At 33.1% G+C, this 25480-nt stretch overlaps 1 protein-coding gene across 1 annotated transcript in view; it reads left to right on the forward strand.

The window, feature by feature from the left end:
* nub (nubbin) overlaps window positions 1–25480 on the forward strand; it is a 327856-nt gene that overhangs the window by 258557 nt on the left and 43819 nt on the right. Inside the window, exon 3 of the mRNA XM_073970455.1 lies at window positions 3839–4945. Coding sequence (XP_073826556.1) covers window positions 3839–4945 — 1107 coding nt within the window. The remainder of the gene's footprint in view (window positions 1–3838; window positions 4946–25480) is intronic.

Consider the following 25480-nt stretch of genomic DNA (forward strand, 5'->3'; position numbering starts at 1 on the left):
ACGATTATTGAAAAAATATTTTTTAAAAATCCACGATTATTGAAAAAATATTTTTTAAAAATCCACGATTATTGAAAAAATATTTTTTAAAAATCCACGATTATTGAAAAAATATTTTTTAAAAATCCACGATTATTGAAAAAATATTTTTTAAAAATCCACGATTATTGAAAAAATATTTTTTAAAAATCCACGATTATTGAAAAAATATTTTTTAAAAATCCACGATTATTGAAAAAATATTTTTTAAAAATCCACGATTATTGAAAAAATATTTTTTAAAAATCCACGATTATTGAAAAAATATTTTTTAAAAATCCACGATTATTGAAAAAATATTTTTTAAAAATCCACGATTATTGAAAAAATATTTTTTAAAAATCCACGATTATTGAAAAAATATTTTTTAAAAATCCACGATTATTGAAAAAATATTTTTTAAAAATCCACGATTATTGAAAAAATATTTTTTAAAAATCCACGATTATTGAAAAAATATTTTTTAAAAATCCACGATTATTGAAAAAATAATTTTTAAAAATCCACGATTATTGAAAAAATATTTTTAAAAAATCCACGATTATTGAAAAAATATTTTTTAAAAATCCACGATTATTGAAAAAATATTTTTTAAAAATCCACGATTATTGAAAAAATATTTTTTAAAAATCCACGATTCTTGAAAAAATATTTTTAAAAAATCCACGATTATTGAAAAAATATTTTTTAAAAATCAGCGATTATTGAAAAAATATTTTTTAAAAATCCACGATTATTGAAAAAATATTTTTTAAAAATCCACGATTATTGAAAAAATATTTTTTAAAAATCCACGATTATTGAAAAAATATTTTTTAAAAATCCACGATTATTGAAAAAATATTTTTTAAAAATCCACGATTATTGAAAAAATATTTTTTAAAAATCCACGATTATTGAAAAAATATTTTTTAAAAATCCACGATTATTGAAAAAATATTTTTTAAAAATCCACGATTATTGAAAAAATATTTTTTAAAAATCCACGATTATTGAAAAAATATTTTTTAAAAATCCACGATTATTGAAAAAATATTTTTTAAAAATCCACGATTATTGAAAAAATATTTTTTAAAAATCCACGATTATTGAAAAAATATTTTTTAAAAATCCACGATTATTGAAAAAATATTTTTTAAAAATCCACGATTATTGAAAAAATATTTTTTAAAAATCCACGATTATTGAAAAAATATTTTTTAAAAATCCACGATTATTGAAAAAATATTTTTTAAAAATCCACGATTATTGAAAAAATATTTTTTAAAAATCCACGATTATTGAAAAAATATTTTTTAAAAATCCACGATTATTGAAAAAATATTTTTTAAAAATCCACGATTATTGAAAAAATATTTTTTAAAAATCCACGATTATTGAAAAAATATTTTTTAAAAATCCACGATTATTGAAAAAATATTTTTTAAAAATCCACGATTATTGAAAAAATATTTTTTAAAAATCCAGGATTATTGAAAAAATATTTTTTAAAAATCCACGATTATTGAAAAAATATTTTTTAAAAATCCAGGATTATTGAAAAAATATTTTTTAAAAATCCACGATTATTGAAAAAATATTTTTTAAAAATCCACGATTATTGAAAAAATATTTTTTAAAAATCCACGATTATTGAAAAAATATTTTTTAAAAATCCACGATTATTGAAAAAATATTTTTTAAAAATCCACGATTATTAAAAAAATATTTTTCAAAAATTCCACGATTATTGAAAAAATATTTTTTAAAAATCCACGATTATTGAAAAAATATTTTTTAAAAATCCACGATTATTGAAAAAATATTTTCTAAAAATCCACGATTATTGAAAAAATATTTTTTAAAAATCCACGATTATTGAAAAAATATTTTTTAAAAATCCACGATTATTGAAAAAATATTTTTTAAAAATCCACGATTATTGAAAATTTTTTTTTTAAAAAATCCACGATTATTGAAAAAATATTTTTTAAAAATCCACGATTATTGAAAAAATATTTTTTAAAACTCCACGATTATTGAAAAAATATTTTTTAAAAAAATCCACGATTATAGAAAAAATAATATTTAAAAAAATTCACGATTATTGAAAAAGATATTTTTTAAAAATCCACGATTATTGAAAAAAATATTTTTTAAACATCCACCATTATTGAAAAAATATTTTTTAAAAATCCACGATTATTGAAAAGATATTTTTTTAAAAATCCACGATTATTGAAGAAATATTTTTTAAAAATCCACGATTATTGAAAAATATTTTTTAAAAATCCACGATTATTGAAAAAATATTTTTTAAAAATCCACGTTTATTAAAAAAATATTTTTTAAAAATCCACGATTATTGAAAAAATATTTTTTAAAAATCCACTATTATTGAAAAAATATTTTTAAAAAATCCACGATTATTAAAAAAATATTTTTTAAAAATCCACGATTATTGAAAAAATATTATTTAAAAATCCACTATTATTGATTTTTTTTTTAAATCCGCGATTATAGAAAAACAATATTTTTAAATATTTTAAAATATTTTTTTTAAAAATCCACGATTATTGAAAACATATTTTTTTAAAAATCCGCTATTATTGAATTTTTTTAAAAAATCCGCAATTATAGAAAAAAATATTTTTAAAAAATCCGCGATTATAGAAAAAATATTTTTTAAATATCCATTGAAATTTTATAAAAAAATGCGATAATAGAAAATAATATTTAAAAATAATTCACGATTATTGAAAAAATATTTTTTAAAAAAAATTCCCGATTATTGAAAAAATATTTTTTAAAAAAATCCACGATTATTGAAAAAATAATATTTAAAAAAAATTCACGATTATTGAAAAAGTATTTTTTAAAAAAAATTCACGATTATTGAAAAAATATTTTTTAAAAAAATCCACGATTATTGAAAAAATAATATTTAAAAAAATTCACGATTATTGAAAAAATATTTTTTAAAAAAAATTCACGATTATTGAAAAAATATTTTTTAAAAAAATCCACGATTATTGAAAAAATAATATTTAAAAAAAAATTCAAGATTAGTGAAAAAATATTTTTTAAAAAAATCCACGATTATTGAAAAAATAAAATTAAAAAAATTCACGATTATTGAAAAAAATATTTTTTAAAAATCCACGATTATTGAAAAAAATATTTTTTAAACATCCACCATTATTGAAAAAATATTTTTTAAAAATCCACGATTATTGAAAAAAATATTTTTTAAAAATCCACGATTATTGAAAAAAATATTTTTTAAAAATCCACGATAATTGAAAAAATATTTTTTAAAAATCCACGATTATTGAAAAAATATTTTTTAAAAATCCACGATTATTGAAAAAATATTTTTTAAAAATCCACGATTATTGAAAAAATATTTTTTAAAAATCCACGGATGTTGAAAAAATATTTTTTAAAAATCCACGATTATTGAAAAAATATGTTTTAAAAATCCACGATTATTGAAAAAATATTTTTTAAAAATCCACGAAAAAATATTTATTAACAAATCCACGATTGTTTAAAAAAAACACGATTATTGAACAAATATATTAAAAAAACATATGAGAATTGAAAAATTATATTTCAAAAAAATCCATTATCATTGAAACATGTTTTTAATACAGAAGACTTCTATGTAAAGATAAAAGACTCTCTAAGTGGTCGTTTGTCTATAGAAGTCTTCTATAAGCTTAAGGCTGACCGGTAATTGGTTAACCATATTCTGTCTTGAACCTCCTCGAACAAAGCAACCTTACTTATATCAACAATATTTCATTTTTCGTTTCAGAACCCTCGCTAAAATTTGGACCATTGCCCTCGTTGAACTCTTTGGAGTTCTTACCGGAACTATTTAAAAGTCAAATAGAACGTACTTTCAATCAGCATGTAGTCAGCCAAACGAATTGTAAAAAAGAAACCACAACAACAACAGCAACAAGTGAAACACGAAATGCTCGTAATGACCTGCAACCCACTACCACAGCTACTAACAATAACAACAACAGCAATAAGTTCAATAACTTGTTATTAGCCGACATACTTGAAACAACAAACAAGGAGTCACAGCAGCAATTCAATTTCTTTATGGGTGCCTTTAATAACACTGATGAGGTACCACCACCACCACAATTGGTCAACTGCAAATCGGAGCCTGATGTTGGCGCTGTCAAAGTCAACGATGACGACATTAAAATACACGATGTCAGCGTAAATTTGCCAAATTCAAAAGTTTCGCCAAGCAATGTAAATATGGATGTTGATTCCTCGGCATTTGATGCTGATTTAGGTTCAAAGTTGAATTTTCACAAATCAGCTGATGTCAAAAGTTTGTCCCGCACAAATATGGGTGTTACTGATGTGGGTGACAGAGGTAACAATGATGTTGGTTCTTTAGCTTCAGCTTCTTTAAAAGTACGTGATGAATTTGTGAAATTAAAAAACCAAAGTGACAATGAAATGCGTGCCTCTGACAATCAACAGCAGCAAGAATCTTGTGCTAGAGAACAAAGAAGAGGACTAGAGCACCAAAGTCAGCAACAGCAGAGAAAGCATTCGAGTCACCAATGTCATCGTCAGCAGTCACAACTTCATCTGCATCATAATCAAGCTAATGATGGTGGATTTTCACCAAGACATAGACGTAGCCATAGTCGTGACAGTTCAGAAGCCAGTTCCAACAAAAACAATTGCCTTGATAATAATAAGAGTTCGATGGAAACGGGTGATGAAAGTAAAGTTGGAGTTGCTACAACAAATACGAATGTGGGTGGTGGTGGTGGCACTGCCACAGATGATTGTAATCAAAAGACAACTTCATTTCCATCTGTCAATCAGTTATGCCAAGCAGAAGAAGAAGAACACAAGGATAAAACTAAAGGTTTTGACAAAATTAAGGGTAAGTTATCAACAGTTTTACTTTTATACTACATATGTGTTTGTATGCTTTGTTTTAAAATATACATGTATCTCCTAAAACTTGAAAACTACAAAATTTGCACAGTTGTTTCATTTTCTCCCGAAAATTTTCCGAATGCCCTATGATAATGATCTATGGCCATTCATTTACTCAATCGCTTATTTGTTGGATTTTAATCAGTTTGATTACACATGAAAGAATGTGTATGTATATCCTGTAAGGTTATCTTGTATGGTGACTATGGGGTGGATTATTTTCACCCCCAACAAAATTTACATTTTTCATGTTGAATTCAATGGGTCTTTTGTTTCGTTTAATTAATTTTATTTTATTTTTAATCAAAATTCTCCTTTATTTGTTATATTTTGTCGACAAATTAGTAACAATGTGTGTTGTAATGATGAATGGTTTGTTATGTATTAATCCAGGAACAACATTTGAGGTCATTCGGTACATTGACCTTGTTCTAAGTTATGTTAAACACTAAGTAGCCATTTAAAAAAGACTTAGTAAAACAGTTGCGAACTTTAAACCTTCCCGTAAGCGAAACTTCTTCTTCCCCAACCAAAGACTGCCTATTTCCAAAAAATAAAAAAAATTAAAAAAACATTAGACTTATGTAAATTTCTTTTTCGCGTATTGGCGATTTGAACGCCTTATTGGGCCCTTCTCGTTTCAGATTCTTGGAATTGTACTGAGCAAAAAAGTCGACTAGACCATATGTCTACTGTGAAAATCGAGCCTCCCGATGTTGACTTGTAGGTTTTTATATTCAGAGCCAAAACTGCCTGATGGAGCGTTCCAATGATTTTGCAATGTACCAAAGAGTTCTTAATTATTGTCTTGGCTACAATTTTGTCTTAGTGTTGGATCAAAAATCTCAATGGTTTGGCTGTTATATACCAAAATATCCAAAAACAAGTAAGAACGGCGTTAAGTTCGGCGGGGCCGAACTTGTTATACCCTCCACCACAAGTTGTATTGAAATAAAATGGAATAATTAGTTTTCTTTCGTGTATGAAGAAGACTTAATACTAAATTTCAGCAATTTCGGTAAAACAATGAGAGGCACCATTCTATGGGGGCTATTTCAAAACGTCGATCAATACCGACAAATTTCTGACGGAAAGTTTTTAGGCTCAAAGAAGACTAAGTACCAAATTTCCTATATTACGGTAAGAGAATGTGGCTAAAACTTAAAAAATACCGAAAATCAAGAAGTTAGCTTCTATGCGGATATAGGAAGACCTATACTGATAATACTCTTCTGGAATATTTTATAACTCTTGGAAGACGAAATAACGAATTTCAGCCATTTCGGTTGGATATTGACGTCACAATCTTCAGTATTACGAATATCGGGAGGTACCGTTCTATGGGGGCTATATCGAAACGTGGACCTATACCGACGAATTTTAGTCAGAAATGGGGCAATATGAAAGCGTGGACCTGTACAGACATATTTCTGGCGAACAGTTTTATATCACATTGAAGACTAAATACCAAATTTCAGCCATTTTGGTGGAATATTGAAGACACAACCTTCAAAATACGAAAAATTGGGAGGTACCTTTCCATGGGGGCTATATGAAGGCGTGGACCTATACCGACAAATTTAAAGGGGAAGCTTGAGTACCCCCAACGAAGTCTAAATACCAAATTTCAGCCATTTCGGTGGAATATTGAGGCCACAACTTTCAAAATACCGAAAATCGGGAGGTACCGTTCTATGGGGGCTATATGAAGGCATGGACCGATACCGACAAAGTTCTGGGAGAAAGTTTTATACCCCCAAAGAAGACTACGTACCAAATTTCAGCCATTTTGGTAGGATAATGAAGCTAAAACCTTCAAAATACCAAAAATCGGGAGGTACTGTTCTATGGGGGCTATATGAAGGTGTGGACCGATAACGACGAAATTCGAGGGAAAAGTTTTATACCCCCAAAGAAGACTACGTACCAAATTTCAGCCATTTTGGTAGGATAATGAAGCTAAAACCTTAAAAATACCGAAAATCGGGAGGTACCGTTCTATGGGGGCTATATAAAGGTGTGGACCGATAACGACGAAATTCGAGGGAAAAGTTTTATACCCCTAAAGAAGACTTTCAGCCATTTTGGTAGGATAATGAAGCTAAAACCTTAAAAATACCGAAAATCGGGAGGTACCGTTCTATGGGGGCTATATGAAGGTGTGGACCGATAACGACGAAATTCGAGGGAAAAGTTTTATACCCCTAAAGAAGACTACGTACCAAATTTCAGCCATTTTGGTGGGATAATGAAGCTAAAACCTTAAAAATACCGCAAATCGGGAGGTACCGTTCTATGGGGGCTATATCAAAACGTGGACCGATATATCCCATTTTCAATACCAACCATCCTGCAAGTAATAAAAACTTCTGTGCCAAATTTGGACTTTCTATCTTTAAAAATGCGAGCTGTATCTTGATTTCAACAGACAGACAGACGGACGGACGGACGGACTGACGGACGGACAGACGGACATGGTCAAATCGACATAGAATTTTATGCTGATCAATAATATATATACTTTATAGGGTCTCCGACGAATATTTCGATGTGTTACAAACGGAATGACAAATTTAATTATACCCTCCATATGGTGGAGGGTATAAAAATGGATAGACTTTTTGCCCAGTCCAGTCCCAGGTATGAGAAATGTGAAGGGCCCAATAAGGTGTTTTTCCTTCCATACAAATCGCCCCGGCCTAATGGAGATGTATGGACTTCCCAGATGTAATAAATTGGAGTTATAAATATGCCAGCAAGCAAATAGTAATGGACAAGGGCATTGTAATGTATACAATATATGATGCACACTGGGAGCAATGGCAAGGTCACACGACATATGTACCTTCACCTTGTCTTAAACCTCGCTCGCTTGGAATACTCGGAGAGGTTATTTCCCAATTCTTAAGATTGGTCTTCGACCACTTTTTAATATTCGGCAAAATAATAATAATATTGCATATAGTGAGAATCTTGGTAAGTCACCTAAAAAACAGAAAACAAACAAACCTTTACAAGTACTACGTCATCTGAAAACCTTTTAAGAACCGTGATCTGCTATTCACTAATCTAAAATAAACAAGTAAAAAAATTAAGTTCGGCCGAACTTTTTATACCAACCACCATAAAATATTCTGAACTATTGGCTTTCGTAATATTTTGTTCAAACTTAGTTTAAGGTCGAAGATGGGCCATATGTTCAAAAGTTCAAATTTTTCCGGAAAAATTATGCGCACGATAACTCTCGAAAGGACCAACCGATTTAGTCCATACTAAAATATCTACCAGACATAGATTAAGTTCGAATATGGACTATATTGGCCCACTCCGTCAAGTACCTCCCACACAAAATTTCGGAAAAGTGCAGTTTAAGACCTCCTCTCGAATCGTTTTCATTTTTGTCGTAACAACTTGTATTCGCTGCCCTCATTACAACGGTACAAGTTCAGGGACAAGTCCATAATTCCTAAAAAATTGTCCGAAAGCTATAAAAACCCATTATGGCACCATGTGTTGTGACTGGAGCCCACAATAACACTCGAACGGATAAACCGAATCGGACCAAAATTTTGGCAGTACTTTGTGCAAACTTAAATAAAGTTAAAAGATGGGCTATATCGGTCCACTCCTTTTCGTACCACCGTTTCAAAATTTTCGTTAAAATGGTGTGCACGATAACTCTCGAAGGCAGAAAACGATATGCTCCATACTTTGCCCATCGTAGTATTTCTACGAGACATACATCCGGTTAGAATCTGGACTATATATGTCAACTCCTTCGGGTACCTCCCACACAAAATTGCGGAAAAGTGCAGTTTAGGACCTCCTCCCGAATCGTTTTGACAGGTTGCATTCACGGCCCCAATTACGATGGTACAAGTTTTTTTGAGTGGCAAAGTCCATACTTCTTTAGAAAATGACTCGAAAGCTGTAAAAAACCCCTACGGACAGCAAGCACCACCTTTGAATTACACCACCAGCCACACTTTGCATATCGTAATATAATAACAATTGTTCCACAAACATCCCTGAAGGGCCAAGGGAGACTTCTCTCATATCAATGAGTGCACCCCGATTCATATTAGCTCAATGATATGTGACCTACTGTTTATCGCCGAATCCGAACGGCGTGTCTTAAGACACCACTTTGTAGAGAAGTTTTACATGGCTGAAATACTCAGTAAATGTCGCCAACATTACTGAGGGGTATTTTGCCACTGCTGAAAAATGTTTGATGTTGCCTGGCTGGGGAATCGAACCCACGACCTTCATGCAAGGCGGGCGTGCATACCATTGCACCACGGTGGCATATCGTAATATTTCATTAAAACTCGAAGGTGGTGCTTATAGGTCCACTGCTTCCAGTACCTCCCACACAAAAGTTCGAAAACATTCGCTAAAATGGTACGCGTGATATCTTATAAACGGAGCAACCAATTTTGTCCATACTTTGGAGCTCGAAATATTTTGCCCAAACTTAGTTTATTTTCAAAAGTGGGTCCTACTGGACCCCTCCTTGAGTTGGAATTCACACAAATGTTCAATATTTGTGTGCGGTTAAAGGTCTGTTTGAGGATTTTTTGGAAATTTTTACCGGCGGTACTCCTAGTAGCCCTGTTAATAGCGATATTATGTTTTTCGTAAGCAAGTCCATGTTTCCTGATATAATGCTCCAAAAGCTATAAAATAAATTGTGACCAGCTAAAATTACTGGTTTTCGCGATATCAATCAATAGGAATGACTCCCACAATAAGACCAACTTCAAAATGGACTATGTCGGACCATTCTTTAGGTACATCCCCTGCAAAACTATTGAGCTTTAATCCATATTTTTGTCGGAAAGTTCACATGCATACATTCTGAAACCCCTCTAATTAAATTTCAATTTTTTGGAAAAAAAAAGTGTTTTAATTCACACAGCCCGAGGGTATATCTATGTCGGCAAAGTCGACTGATACTTTTTTACTTGCCGGGAAGTTTCGTGATTGCAGAGAATCTCAAATGTCAAAATACCGAAAATCGGGAGGTACCACTAAATGGGGCTATACCAAAACATGGACCCATGTTAGCGAGTTTTGGTGGTGAAGTTTCGTGACCACAAAGAACCTCAAATTTCATATCACAGATAGTTCGGATAAAAATTGTAGCTAAAATCCTCAAAATACAGAAAATCGGGAGGTACCATTATATGGGGCCTATACCAAAATTTGAACCTATGTTTGGCGATTTTTGGTGGAGATGTTTCGTGACCACAGTTATCCTCAAATGTTAAATTACAGCTAGTTCGGTTAAAACTTACTTACTTACTTACTTAGCTGGCCCATTACATAACATTTGTCATCTTTTCATCCACTTGTTTGCGCCATCTTTTCTTTGGCCTGCCTATTCTGCGTGCACGCGTTTTCAGCGGGTTCATCATCGCTAATTCTTATGATATGGCCTAGCCAGCGTAATCGCTGCATCTCGATACGTTTATCTATACTGATGTCGTTGTATAGCTGATACAGTTCGTGGTTCATGCGACGTCGATATTCACCGTTAACACAGATTGGTCCGTACATCCGTCGAAGAATTTTTCTCTCAAACACGCCAAGCACTGCCTTATCTGTTTGCGCAATTACCCAGGCTTCGGAACCATACATCAGCGCGGGTAGTATCAGCGTTTTGTAAATGTTTTTTTTTTTGTTTGACGAGTTGTGGCTTTGTTTTTAAACTCCTTACTTAAGCCAATGTAGCATCTGTTGGCCAATACAATTCTTCTTTTTATTCCACAACTGATGTCGTTTGTTGTGTTTACGGCGATGCCTATGTATACGATGTCTTTTACTACCTCAAAATTATAGGAACTAACTTCAACAGTTGGTCCGAGCTCAATGCACGCTTTGCGCGTCGACATCATCAACTTGGTCTTCTCGCCGTTTACCGCCAGACCCACTTTAGCAGATTCTCCTTCGACTTTCATAAAGGTATCGGTTACTTCTTTTACTGATCTTCCTATGATGTCTATATCATCAGTATAAACAAGTAACATGTGGCTATTGGTCTTTTGACGTTTGCCTCTCGTATAACCTTTTCTAGCAGGATGTTGAAAAGATCACACGAGAGGCAGTCTCCTTGCCTGAAACCTCTTTTGGTACAAAACTCTTCGGAGAGGTTGTTTCCTATTTTAACTGAAAGCCAAATGAGCGTTGCGGGGATACCAAATTCAGGCATGGCTTGGAATACCTTTGAACGTAGCGTGCTGTCGAAGGCTGCTTTATAACACTGTGACACAAAATGGAACTCAAAATCTGGGGGGTGGAAAATTTCTTTTGGACATGAGAGCCCTTGATGAGTATACTAAGAACCCAAAAGGAAATTTTCGCCATAGGTCAAGTTTCTGAGATATCGCGCGATGAAGTTTTTGATTTCTTCCCTATAATACTTGGGAAAATATCTCCATATGTCTGTTTGGCGTTGTTGTAGCATCGTTTTGAGGTGACATGTCTTCAGTCAAATCGATTGGCGAATCTTTTTGTAGAACATTTCATTCTTCTAACTCGATCCCTTTCATGTCCTTTTCGTCCTTTATTTCTTGAACCGTAGTGAAAGTACCACAAGATGCGATTTTCCAGCATCAAAATATTCTACAAAAATGTTGCTCAAAAGATTTTAGGTACGGTTGTCTTTGACAACTAATCGATTTTGTTCCGTTTTCATTGTCATTTTTGACACTTATTCGGACTTGGTTCAGAATTAAACTATGTTTTGTTTTTCTGTATATTCGTTATTGGTTATGCATAGGTATGTAGACATTACCAATGGGTATTGCTTATGTAGACATCTGGGGTGCTTCTGAAATATTTACCACAAATAGCTCTTGTATTGATGAACATGTTAACAACAAATTTTTTTGGAGGATAGATCCGGTTATCTCAGTTTTTGAACCGGATATTCCGACACTAAAACCGATTTTTGAACCGGTTTTAAGTAACCGATTAAACTTATATGTATACCATTAAAAAGCTTATAGAGTTGTCGAACAAATTAAATTAATTCGCTTATGAAAACTTTGCTAGTTGCAGTTCTAGAACAAAAAAACCGTTTTCTTAAACCGTTTTTAAGGAAAAATATCAGTACGCGCATATATGGAGATCAAAGGCTGGGGGGTAAAAAATTCTTTTTGGCGATGAATGTCGATGAATGTAATATGATGAACCCGGAAGGACAGTTTTGCCATAGGTCAAACTTCTGAGTTATGGCATGATAAAATGTCGCTATGTTTTTGTCATAACCCCCCGGCCTTTGATCTCCATATATGCGCGTACTGATATTTTTCCTTAAAACGGTTTAAGAAAATGTTTTTTTTTTTGTTCTAGAACTGCAACTAGTAAAGTTTTCATAAGCGAATTAATTTAATTTGATTGACAACTCTATAAGCTTTTTAATGGTATACATATAAGTTTAATCGGTTACTTAAAACCAGTTCAAAAATCGGGTTTAGTGTCGGAATATCCGGTTCAAAAACTGAGATAACCGGATCTATCCTCCAAAAAAATTTGTTGTTAACATGTTCATCAATACAAGAGCTATTTGTGGTAAATATTTCAGAAGCACCCCAGATGTCTACATAAGCAATACCCATTGGTAATGTCTACATACCTATGCATAACCAATAACGAATATACAGAAAAACAAGTAAGAAAAGTCTATAGTCGGACGGAGCCGACCATGGGATACCCTATACCACTATCCCGGGACAATCGCTCTCCACGGAATTTCTTTTCAATGATTGTGAAAATTTAGTTATCAAATATCAAAGATGTAATGTATAATAATTATGACCAAAACCAAAAATGTACTATCATGATAAAAACTTTTTTGTAGCAGGAAGGGAAAATTTAGTTCACACAAACTAAAATGTAATGAAACCCACTTATGTAGTACTACTACTTCCGTTGTTTTACCGCTACGTTATTGAAATTTTTACCAATTTCACACAACAGTTTCAGTCCATTAACCCGCTAAGTATTATCTGATCTTCACGTTGGTTTGTACGCTTCTTCTTCATCATAAACTCAAACTTTGTTTAACATTTTGCGGGTTATTATTTTGACCTAGAGAGCCGCTACAAAATTGGTTAAAATTTTTGTTTTTGGTCCGTTTCATCACCTGAACATTTCACGATTATTACCAAAAACTAATCATTACTATTCTGGCCCGAACCCAATCTCCTTAAAAAATTTGTTACAATCGGTCCATAATTGCGGCCTTAAAAGCTTGTTTAGTCCCGGTCCACACTAGCGTGAATTTCATTAATAAATTTCATGAAATTAGGTGTTCTTAAATCGAATTCCCCACTACAGCAATTTTATGATTTTACTCTACTATGGACGTCGATCTAGAGACGCATAATTTCATATCAAAATTTCAGTGAAATTACTGTAGTGTTGCCCGGGACTTACAATTTTTAATGGACGGACACACAACACTAGATCGCTTTATCTCGTCGAGATATGAATTTTGGCATACCAAATAAGGGGTCTAGAACGAATATTTCGTGGTGTTACATAAACTTTTGGAGAGACAATGTGTAGCATGGTATAAAAATGTGGTTCTCTACACAGAACCCATTATATATTAGGCAGTAGGCCCGTTATCTAGGAAACACTTTATTGCAATTTACATCAGAGGAAAGGTCAGTAGTTTTTTTCCATATGTAGGCTACTTTGCGAAATATATATGTCCTCAAGGAATTAAAATATCGACAAAAATAATTTTTTTATATTTTTCATATTAAAGTAGTGGTCCATTTCACCTGCTAAAGAATATCAGATCATCATTCAAAATTGTAGGCATCTTTTTTGACCTATACTCTTACCCGGTGCAAAATTTCGTGACTATTGATGTATAATTGCGACTTCTAGCGAGTTTATTATTACACTACAAACAAATAACGGGATATATTAGGCTGTAACTCTGTTATCTGATCATGTATGACATCAACTGAAAGATCAAGCGTTCCACTTTCAAGTATATCTCACTTGCCCGGAATGTCACTTCCAGGAATTAAGATATAAGCTGTATATTAAAATTTTTCACAATTTTCACACAAAAGTTTTGGTCCATTTAACCCTCTAAATATTATCCGATCGCCATCTCAAATTGCAAGCTTCTCATTTATGATATACTCGTACCTTATTTAAAATTACGCGTTGATCGGACTATTATTGAGGCCTACAAAGCCGCTACAAAATTAGATAAATATTATGTTTTTGGTCCATTTCACCTGCTAAATATTTCACGATCATCACCAATAAGAATAGGGATCTATTCCGATCTGAACCTGACCTCCATACAAAATTTCGTGACGATCGGTCCATAATTGCGGCCTGGAGCGTGTTTACAATTTATAATGGACAGACGGACGGACGGACTGACGGACGGACACACATCTCAAAATCGCTTTATCTCGTCGAGATATGAAGAATGGTATACCACATTGGGGGTCTCCGACGAATATTTCGCGGAGTTACATGAATTTTTACCAAAACAAACTTATAATACCCTTTTCCACATTGTGGTATAGGGTATAACAAAACATAGTTTAATTCTGAACCAAGTCCGAATAAATGTCAAAATTGACAATGAAAACGGGACAAAATCGATTAGTTGTCAAAGAGAACCGTACCTAAAATCTTCTGAGCAACATTTTTGTAGAATATTTGGATGCTGAAAAATCGCATCTTGTGGTACTTTCACTACGGTTCAAGAAATAAAGGACGAAAAGGACATGAAAGGCATCGAGTTAGATGAATGAAATGTTCTACAAAAAGATTCGCCAATCGATTTGACTGAAGACATGTCACCTCTAAACGATGCTACAACAACGCCAAACAGAGATATGGAGCTATTTTCCCAAGTATTATAGGGAAAAAAATCAAAAACTTCATCGCGCGATATCTCAGAAACTTGACCTATGGCGAAAATTTCCTTTTGGGTTCTTAGTATACTCATCAAGGGCTTTCATCTCCAAATGAAATTTTCCACCCCCAAAAATTCTGCTGCACAGTGTAATCGACAAAAATGTGGTAGGTTTCGATCTGTATCTCTTGGGTCTTCTCCAAGATTTGCCGCAGGGTAAATATCAATGGTGGACTAGCCAGGTCTAAAGCCGCGTTGGTAAGGTCCAATTATTTCGTTGACCATGGGCTTTAGTCGTTCGCACAATATCCCTGACACTATCTTTTAGGCGATAGGGAGAAGACTTATGCCCTTATAGTTGAAGCATAAAGTCTTATCTCCTTTCTTATGGATGGGACACATGATGCTGAAGTTCCAATCGTCGGGTACGCGTTCTTCCTGCCAGATGGAACTAACTAGCTGATGCATACACCTTATCAGCGTGCCGCCTCCGATTTTAACCAGTTCGGCTGATAGGCCATCAGCCCCTGCTGCCTTATTATTCTTCAGCCGGTATATTGCTGTCTTTACCTCATCTTGGCCGGGTGGTATACATTCAATACCATCTTCTGGGATTGGATCTGTGGTATCTTTGTCGACTTCGCTACTATTGGATACCAACAGTTTGGAAAAATGATCTTTCCATATCCTTAGCACACTATATGTATCAGTTACCAGATTACCTTGCTGGTCTCTACAGTAGGATGTGCCAGTGCCAAAGCCATCAGTTTGATGTTTCACTCTTTGGTAGAATTTTCGGACTTCATTCTGTCTCCTGTACATCTCGATTTTTTCACACTCCCGCTTTTCCATCTCTCTCTTTTTCATGCGGAAAAGACTTTCTCCTCTCTCCTTTTCTACCGACACCGCTCTCGTGCGCTACGCGTTGCTACTGATTGTAGACTAGCCCTATATGCCGAATTTTTCTCTTCGGTTGCAGCACGGCACTCCTGGTAATACCATGAATTCCTTGGTGGAGGTCTCTGGTATCCAAGTACTGATTTTGTGGCTGTTTGCATGGAGTGGGCAATGTTTTGCCATTGTCCTGATATGTTATTGGGACGAGGAGTGCTTTCATTAAGCAATTGGGCCAGTTGAGTGAAATATGCTGTGGCTATATGTTGTGATTGCAGCTTACCGATGTCCAACTTCTGTGTAGTGTCTTTTCGCACTTTGTTTGCTACGGTACGTACCTTTGCTGCAACAAGGTAGTGGTCCGAGTCTATGTTTGCACCTCGAAACGATCGTACATCCAACATGCTCGATGCATGTCTTCCATCTATCACAACGTGATCAATTTGATTTTTTGTTCTTTGATCTGGCGACAGCCAGGTGTCCTTATGAATATCGAGATGCTTAAATCTGGTACTGCTAACCACCATGTTTTTTGCAGCTGCAAAGTCTATCAGCCTCATACCATTGTCGAATGTTTCGCTGTGGAGACAGAATTTCCCGACTGTTGGGCCAAAGATATTCCCGACTGTTGGGCCAAAATATCCTTTCCAATTTTTGCATTAAAATCGCCTAGTATAATTTTAATGTCATGGGCAGGTCAAAAACTGTTAAAACGGTTAAAAACTGTTGTTAAAATCATGAAAATCGGGAGGTACTGTTATCTGGGTGCTATACCAAAACCTGGATCTATCATGGTAATATTTAGTGGAGAAGTTTTTTGGCCGTTGGGAACATCAATTGTCAAATTTCAGCTAATTTTAGCATGATTTCAAGGCTTAGATGGACGGAGTGACGGACACACAAAGTCATATCGACTCAGCTCGTCGAGACATTCATGTTGGTATATATGTATTAGTATAGATCTACGACCATTATTTCAATATGTTACAATCTCTGTGGTCAAAACCAGCATATAATACAGCCTCCCCAGATAATAGTGTAGGGTATAAAAATATAGGTTTATTGCCTCCACTAGCCCTCCAAAAGTATTGTTATAAATCCACGTTTATTGCTTCCAGCTGCTCCAAATACAAGTAGAATTAAAAATATACGTTTATAACCAACAATTGTCCGCCAAAACAATGTTAAAAACTTCCTTTATAGACTCCAATTATCATCTAAACATATAGCGAGTCCTCTAAAAAAATTAATTTTAAAAAATTAAATTGAAATTTTTTTCAGTGTAAACCTGTGATTTATCTGTACTTTATATTCGTATTTAAAAAAATAACCATGACAATCAAAGTAATTTCAAAATCCATGGTTTAAAATGAAATTTTGCGCTACTATTTATTTTTTTATGCCCTTTACAACACACACCAAAAATTCTAGTTACATATTTATGATATTCCTTAGAAAAAATCATAAAAAATGCAAAGGTGAGTAAGAGAAGAAGAAAAAAACAAAATTGTTGTAGGCAGGTCATAAAATTTTTTATTTGATTTCTTTATCGGTTGTGCACGCATTTGGTTAAAAGCGAAGGAAAAATATTCTACTCAGCATCTTTTTTTACATGGCACCGCACACATTTCCCTATAATTTAAGTAAGGCCTGGGAGAAAACTAAACAAAATAAATAACAATAAAAACAAAATTCAGTTCAGCAAGAACAACATGACAAGGATTCTATTTTAACTGATTTTCCGCTCATGATGCCATGCTTATTATTACTGGCGGCTTGAACATGTTAATTAGCCAAATACAAAAGCCAGTACTTCTAGAGAATTTTATAAGCAAAGTTATGTTGATTTTGTTTTGTCTTGGCACTGCTACTGTGCAACACATCAGCATACACCGGCAGCTGAGTGGCATGCGGACAGACCAAAAAGGCCTTTTTCACACTTCCCTCCGAAGAAAAAGAAGAAGAGGCAGCAGAATTTTATTACAAGGCAAGTATATTTAGTGGGATGCTGTATGGATGGCTAGGAGCGACGGCCCAATATTAAAATCAACTTTTTCTTTCCACTGTTAGCATCTCTCACGTTCACAGGGAGTTGTTAAATGTTTCATGTTTAGATTGGCTGGTGATTTTTTGACTTGGTTTTATGATCTCTTCTAGCCTCTTGTCTTTAATAGTTTGCGGCAGTAGTTTCCCAACGAAAGACAAAAAATAACAAAAATTCAAAACAAAACTACTCAGGTGTACGTTGAGATAGTCTTTTAGTGTAAAGGGCGTTGAATAGTTGCCATCTTAAAACGTCCTTTTTTCGTTTGATGCGGCCACTTTGTTCTGTGTGGACGGACAGACAACAATAATTTTAGGCGTCCGTGTACTTTGTAATAACCATAAAAAATACACACATATTTGGTGGTGTTGTTCTTGTTGTTGTAGAACACCAACAAAAATTGTCTGGTTCAGTTTGTTGCACGCTGGACCTAATAAAAAACTTACAATTTTATTTGGTACCAAGGTAATATTTGTTTTTTGTTAGAAGGTCGGAAATTTTTATTACTTCCATGTTTTGTGTTGCCGCTCCTAGATTTAGTTGTTATTTCGTAGAAAGTGAAATTTTTCGTTAATTCTTCTTGTTTTACTTTGTGACCCTGAAAAAAGGGTTCTAGATAGGAGAACCTTGAATTCAAATATCACAACATAATTAAAATGTCACAAAAATCAAACGATTTAGGATTGAGTTTTGAGAAAAGTCATAAAAATTATTATTTTGACTTTTGAGGTTTTCCCCCAACAATATGTATGTAGGGAAAATGTTGAGATAATTAAATTAGCTTGAATATAAAACATATAAAATTTGATTTAAATAGAAAACATATTTTTAAATATAAAAATATTTTAGGGGCTCATAAATAACATAACTATGACAACTATAATAATTAATATGGTTTTTAGGAATATTTGAAGTGGGCTATTAAAAAATTTCAAAAATTTTTCATTAAAAAAAATACAAAAAAATTTCTATTTGAACCAATATTAACAATATTACAATATTCGACATTTTCAAGGCGCGATATCGCTGGAACCGTTAGTCAAAAAATCTGAAGATATATTAAAAGTTATCCTGAGGAACAGCATCAACAAAGCATAAAATAAAGGAAAGTGGATCTAGCCATATCAGTCTGTTGTAATCACTCTGACTGTACCTCCGATTTTTTTTAATACGTTAACTGCATTTTTTGTCCGAACTAGCTGCAATTTGATACAGTTGAACCTCAATTATCCGTGAATCGATTATCCGGGAACCTCCATTATCCGTGATAGAAAATAAATGTTGGATTTTGTTCCATTTCCTCTATTTATACCCTACACCACTATGTGGGGAGGGTATTATAAGTTGGTTTTGCCCAAAAAGTTTGTAACTCATCGAAATAATGGCCGTAGACCCATACATATATATACAAAATGATTGTCTCGACGAGCTGAGTTATCTGGCTATATGTGTCCGTCCGTCCGTCTGTCCATCTAAACCTTCACGCTACAGGTCGCAATTTTGATCGGATCGTCACCAAATTTTGGGTGTCGATTAGGGTCCCGGAGGGGAAGAAGCCTATTGATTTGGTGATGGTCAGATAATATTAAGGGATCGGAATGGACAAAAAACTTATTTGGGGAAAAAGTCAACGTTTTTTCCAAAGCACATATCTCAGCATCCATAAGGGATATATCAAAAGCAAGACCTGTTAATGAAAGTAGAATATCCCACTTTTAGAATGATGCAAAGTAGGTTGGCGTAGGTGTCCAAATAAAGGAGATATAGCAATTGTTGGTAATACATCCCATTTTTCAATTATTTTCGAAATCGCCGTAAAGGTCGCAATTTTGATGGGATCGTCACGAAATTTCCGAAGTTAATGGGGGTTCCACAGAGGGGGAAGCCTATTGATTTAGATGATGGTCGGATAATATTCAGGGGTCGGAATGGGCAAAAACTTATTTGGAGAAAAGGTCAACGTTTTATTTCAAAGTTAATAGCTCTGATCGGATAGTCACGAAATTTTGGGTGTTGATGGGGGCCCCACAGAGGAAGAAGACTATTGATGTTGGTGATAGTCGGATAATATCTAGGGGTCGGAATGGGGAAAAACTCATGTAGAGACAAAGTCAAAGTTTAATTCTTTGTGAATATCTCGGTTTCTAGTAGGAGTATTCCAACGGCAAGGCCTGTCAATGGAACAAGAAAATATTACCTTTGCATTGGTGTAAAGTAGGTTGGCGAAGCTGGAACAAGGGAGATACCACAATAGTCGGTAATGCATCCTATTCTTCAATTTTTTGCAATCACGCTATAGGTCGCAATTTTGATCGGATGGTCGCGAAATTTTAGTTGCTTATGTGGGTCCCAGAGAGAAAGAGGCATATTATGTATGGTGGTAGTCGGATTATATTCCCTAAAAGATGTTTAGGGTAGGGTTTAGGTAGGGTATCACATGGTCGGCCCCGTCCCGACTATAGCCTTTGCTCACTTGTTTTCGTTATAAACTTCATTACCCGGCATTAAAAGAACACTTTCCAATTAATTTGATTAAGCAAACAAAAGGTAAACAAACAAAAACTGGAAATTCTCCCTATTACACAATTTGTGTATTTATGGTATCTCAAAAACCATGGGACAAAGTCAATTCAGATGAATCCGATGATGATGATATTAAGTTTTTTTTTTTAAATTTTGGTGGATTGCCGTAAAAACCGTAAAAAAATTGCAGATTTTCATATTATTGTACGATACTATGCCATTTTTACTTCAAAATATGTTCAAAAACTGCATAAAAGCATTACCTCCATTATCCACAAAAATCGATTATCCGTAATGCCTCCGGTCCCGACCATCACGGATAATCGAGGTCCGACTGTATTTTAAATTTCTAGTGGTCACAGAAACTCTCCACTAAATATTGTCAACATAGGTCCACACTTTGATATAGACAACATATAAAGGTGGCGCCCGATTGAAGACATTTTTAGGTACCTGACCTAATCTGGGCATTTTGTGGACAGGGAAAGAAAAGAATGTGGGTCGAATAAGAATATTTTATGAGGTTCAGTGTATTCACGAAACTTAGCCTGTAAAAATCGTAAACCTAGGTCTAAATATTGGTATAACCCGCAAATAACGGTACCTCCCGATTTTCGGTATTTTAAGAATTTTTACTCCAAATTTTAACCGAACTAGCTTTCATTTGATATTTGAGGTTCTCAATGTTTACAAAACTTCTCCGCCAAAAATCGACAATATAGGTCCATGTTTTGGTATAGCCCCTATTTAACGGTACCTACCGATTTCCGGTATTTTGAGGATTTCATCTACAATTTTTAACCGAACTAGCTGTAATTTGATATTTGAGGTTCTCAGTGGCCACGAAACTTCTCCACCAAAAATCGTCAACATAGATCCATGTTTTGGTATAGCTCCTATATAATGGTACCTCCCAATTTTCGGTATTTTGAGGGTCTTATCGACATTATTTGACGGAACTACCCGTTATTTGAGTTTTGAGGTTACCTGCAGTTATAAAACATTTCCATCAAAAATTGTAAAGATAACCCTGTAGGTTCCACCTTTCACCTGGCTGAACACATTTTTAGATTAGATTAGAGAATTTCGGCTTTTGGAGTATCCATGGTCGAAACATTTTTCCATCTAAAATTAGTTTTGGTTAGGGCATTTCAACAATAGTGACCAGTATTAAAGAAGACCTCTGAGTATTGTGATATCAAAAGTGGTAAAATATTAGAGATATATAAAAATACCCAATTTCCAAATTGTGGGATTTTATTATAATCTCTGCTTATGTTGGATGTACTTCAAGGGAACCCCTGATAATGAGAGAAGGAGGTCTAGGCTTTGAATTAATACAGGATGGTCAAAAGTAAGAGTTATTGCAAAATGCGCTAAACTATCGCAATTTAAAAATTTTGGAATTATTATTTGATTAAACTGAAATATAATGGATGGAAAGATAATTATTGTTATTTACATAATTTTGATTATCTAATTGAAAGTCATTTCCACAATTACCTAATTGAAAGTCTTTCCCACCCTGCTAAGTACGTTATTAAATTATTCTAATATTCATCATCAAAACTCATTTTCTTCAATATATATCCGAAATGTTTCCTCTTCAATAACATGGTTTTCTCACAGTGTATTTATGCCCAGCCATATACACTAACAAAATCTAATAACAGCAATTAACTACCTGATTTGGTCGGCCGCTACGAAGTTAGCCCACCGCAATCACCATGACTTTCTTTATGGAAAATCATAAAAAAACTAAAACAAAATCTAGATAATTTTTTATGACTTTAGTAACGTCTCATTTGAGAAGACAAAAATATTTTTTTTATGATTTCCGTGTATTTTTTGCAGGCAGGACACCCAAAAGGGCCATTCATTCAATTATGTTTAGATTTTTTTCTCAATTCTAAGAATAATTAAAAAATATAACGAAACAAAAAAACCATAGGAAGTAAAGAACAAGAAATGACCACCTTTTTAAAATGTAGACCCTTAGAAAGGACATTAAGGACAATATGCAAATCTTAAGATACATCCACACAACTGTGACTTGATTGGAATTTTGGCGCGCAATTTTTAGGATATTTTTTAATACGCATTTGTTTATTTTAACGTATGCAAACTGAGGCGCCCAACGCCTTGCCATTAATCAAAAAACCTTAAAAATTGTCGTTAGTTTTTTGCTATTGTTTTCTTCCCCTTGTGGAAGAATGCTGCTATTGATTAACATTCGTTAGGGAGAGCGTATCCTGATTTCTTCGATTTCCTCTAAATACTAAACAACAACAACAACAATCACAAAAAAACGTTAACTTTTTATAAGAAAATTTTCTTTTTGATAAAGAAGCACCAAAAACATCCCTCCATTCCTCTACGAAAAAAATCATTTTTATAAAATGTGTATTTTTTATAGAATTTTATACCAAAAAACAAAAACAAACAACAACAATTTGTATTACGCACATTGGACAATTGTATGAATGACAATGACATTGCGTGTCAATTTAAACGGCAAACTCATATTGCCAGCCAGCCATTCGGATATCAGTTGTTGTAGTTGCTGTTAGCCCATCTCAAATACAGGGCCCAAATACACACAATCATTGTCCCTTGAGCGTTACCCAGGTAAATTTTGTCATGCATATCAACTGATTAGTGTAATAGTAGAAGTACCAAGTAAATGAAAAAAATTCAGCGTTTTTTTGAGATGTAATCATGATTTCCGTAAAAATCATGCATCATTTTTGAAGATGTTTTTTTGCATTTGGCAGCGATCAATTGACGCCCTTATTTCTTTATCACAGTTTTTGATAGAAAAATACTCGATTTTTAGGCAATTTTTTAAGGGTTGTTTTTTCCTAAGCTTGTTAAGATTTTGTTTGCATTTTATAGCGTTATCAATTAAAGGTTACGAAAAGTGGTTGTTTCTACTGGAGGATTTTTGTTTTTGGGTCTCAATTTTGATTTATTTTCTTTGCAAATTTTTAAGATGTTTTTTAAAGAAAATCTGTCTTTTTAGACCAAAAATTTGCCGCTACTTTGTAACGTCTTTTCTCATAATGATTTTCAGGGTTGGCGTACTTTTTGCATAGATAATTAGAAGAGTTTGTTTATTTGGGACCTTTGATCATTTCAATACAATGGGATTTATTGGAAAGAAAAGAAAGGTTTTTTAAAGGAAAAAAATATTATTTTTTCGAAAGGAAACAAATATTTTTAGCCATAGGTCCTTAGGTAGTTAGTTATATGAGAATAGTAAATTATGATTTAGGCCTTAAAATTAATTCTAAATTATTTTGATTTACAAAAACTGATGATATGGTTATAATGTTCCCCAGAAAAGAAATTAAAATTTCTGCTAGAAAGTTTCGAGATATTCTCTTACTTGAACTTTATATCCTATTTGGTTACATAATTCCGCAGCTTATTATGAATATTACATGACAATTAGCATGTAATTTCCAAGATTTGGATCAAGAGTACTTAGTAAACATGTTGAACTTTTTTGAACATCGAAGTTGTACAGGCAAGTAAAATATTTGAAACTGTCTCACAGCGCCAAGTCTGGAGTTTTTAAAGATTTTTTAAACAAAGAAAAGAGAGAAGAAATACTCGAGAAGATTGCAATTAAGGGACAGTAGAAAAAATTTAACACAGTTTTTAAAAGGTGGCAATAAGCTTTTTTTAAGATTTTTTTAAAGGACCCTGTGGTTTTTAAGACGGATTTACTGCCCTTTGTATTTCTAAAAACCCAAAAAGGAAAAGACAACAAATGTAAATTTGTAAAGGGTTATTGAAGGATTAAAAGGACAATAAACTTAATTTTTTTTTAAAACGGAATAAGAACAGTACACAAGTATTTTTTAAAAAAATTTAATGGTCACATATGAGGACATTGAACGAGGATTTTTTAAGATTTTAGTGGACCCAAAGGGACAAAAAATGTGGATTTTTCAAAAGAATTTTAATATGCACAATAACGACAGTAAATGTGTACATATTTTTTCAAAAAAATTTTTAATAAGACCATTAATTCAACGTGGATTTTTAAAAAACAAATGCGGATTTTTTAATAAAAACATTGAAAACAATAAACGTGGATTTTTAATAGACTTTTCAGTGGACACATTGAGGACAATTAAGGTGGATTTTTTAAAGAATTTTTAATGCAAACATTGAAGACAACAAACGTGGGTTTTACAAGGTTTTTTATTCGAAACCTTGAGGGCAATAAACGTGGATTTTTAAAAGATTTCTGATGGACATAATGAGGGCAATAAACGTGGATTTTTAAAGATTTTTAATGGACGCAATGAGGGTAATAAACGTGAATTTTTTAAAGATTTTTAATGGACACAATAAACGTGGATTTTTTAAATAACACAATGAGGTCAATAAACTTGGAATTTTTAAAGATTTTTTAACGGACACAATGAGATTAATAAACGTGGATTTTTAAAGATTTTTTAATGAACACAATGAGGTCAATAAACGTGGAATTTTTAAAGATTTTTTAACGGACACAATGAGATTAATAAACGTGGATTTTTTAAAGATTTTTTTAATGTACATCATGAGGACAATAAACGTGGATTTTTTCACGATTTTCTTAATGGACATCATGAGGGCAATAAACGTGTATTTTTAACGTTTTTTTAATGGACACAACAATGAGGGCAATAAACATGGATTTTCTAAAGATTTTTAATGGATACTATGAGGGCAAAACAAATTTTAATGGACACTATGAAGCAATAAACGTGGATTTTTTAAAGACTTTTTTAATGGACGCAATGAGGTCAATAAACGTGGATTTTTTCACGATTTTGTAATCTACACAATGAAGGCAATAAACGTGGATTTTTAAAGATTTTTTAATAGACACAATGAGGACAAAAAACTTGGATTTTTTAAAGATTTTTTAAAAGCCGCAATGAGGACAATAAACGTGGATGTTTTACGATTTTTAATGGACACAAGAGGGCAAAAAACGTGGATTTTTAAAGATTTTCAATGGACACAATGAGGGCATAAACGTGGCCTTTTTAAAGATCTTTTAATGGACACAATGAGGGCAAAAACGTGGATTTTTTAATAGACACAATTAAGGC

This window comes from Musca autumnalis, unplaced genomic scaffold, assembly GCF_047663935.1.
Source record: "Musca autumnalis isolate F117 unplaced genomic scaffold, ASM4766393v1 scaffold_2, whole genome shotgun sequence".
In the NCBI taxonomy this organism is placed as follows: Eukaryota; Metazoa; Arthropoda; class Insecta; order Diptera; family Muscidae; genus Musca; species Musca autumnalis.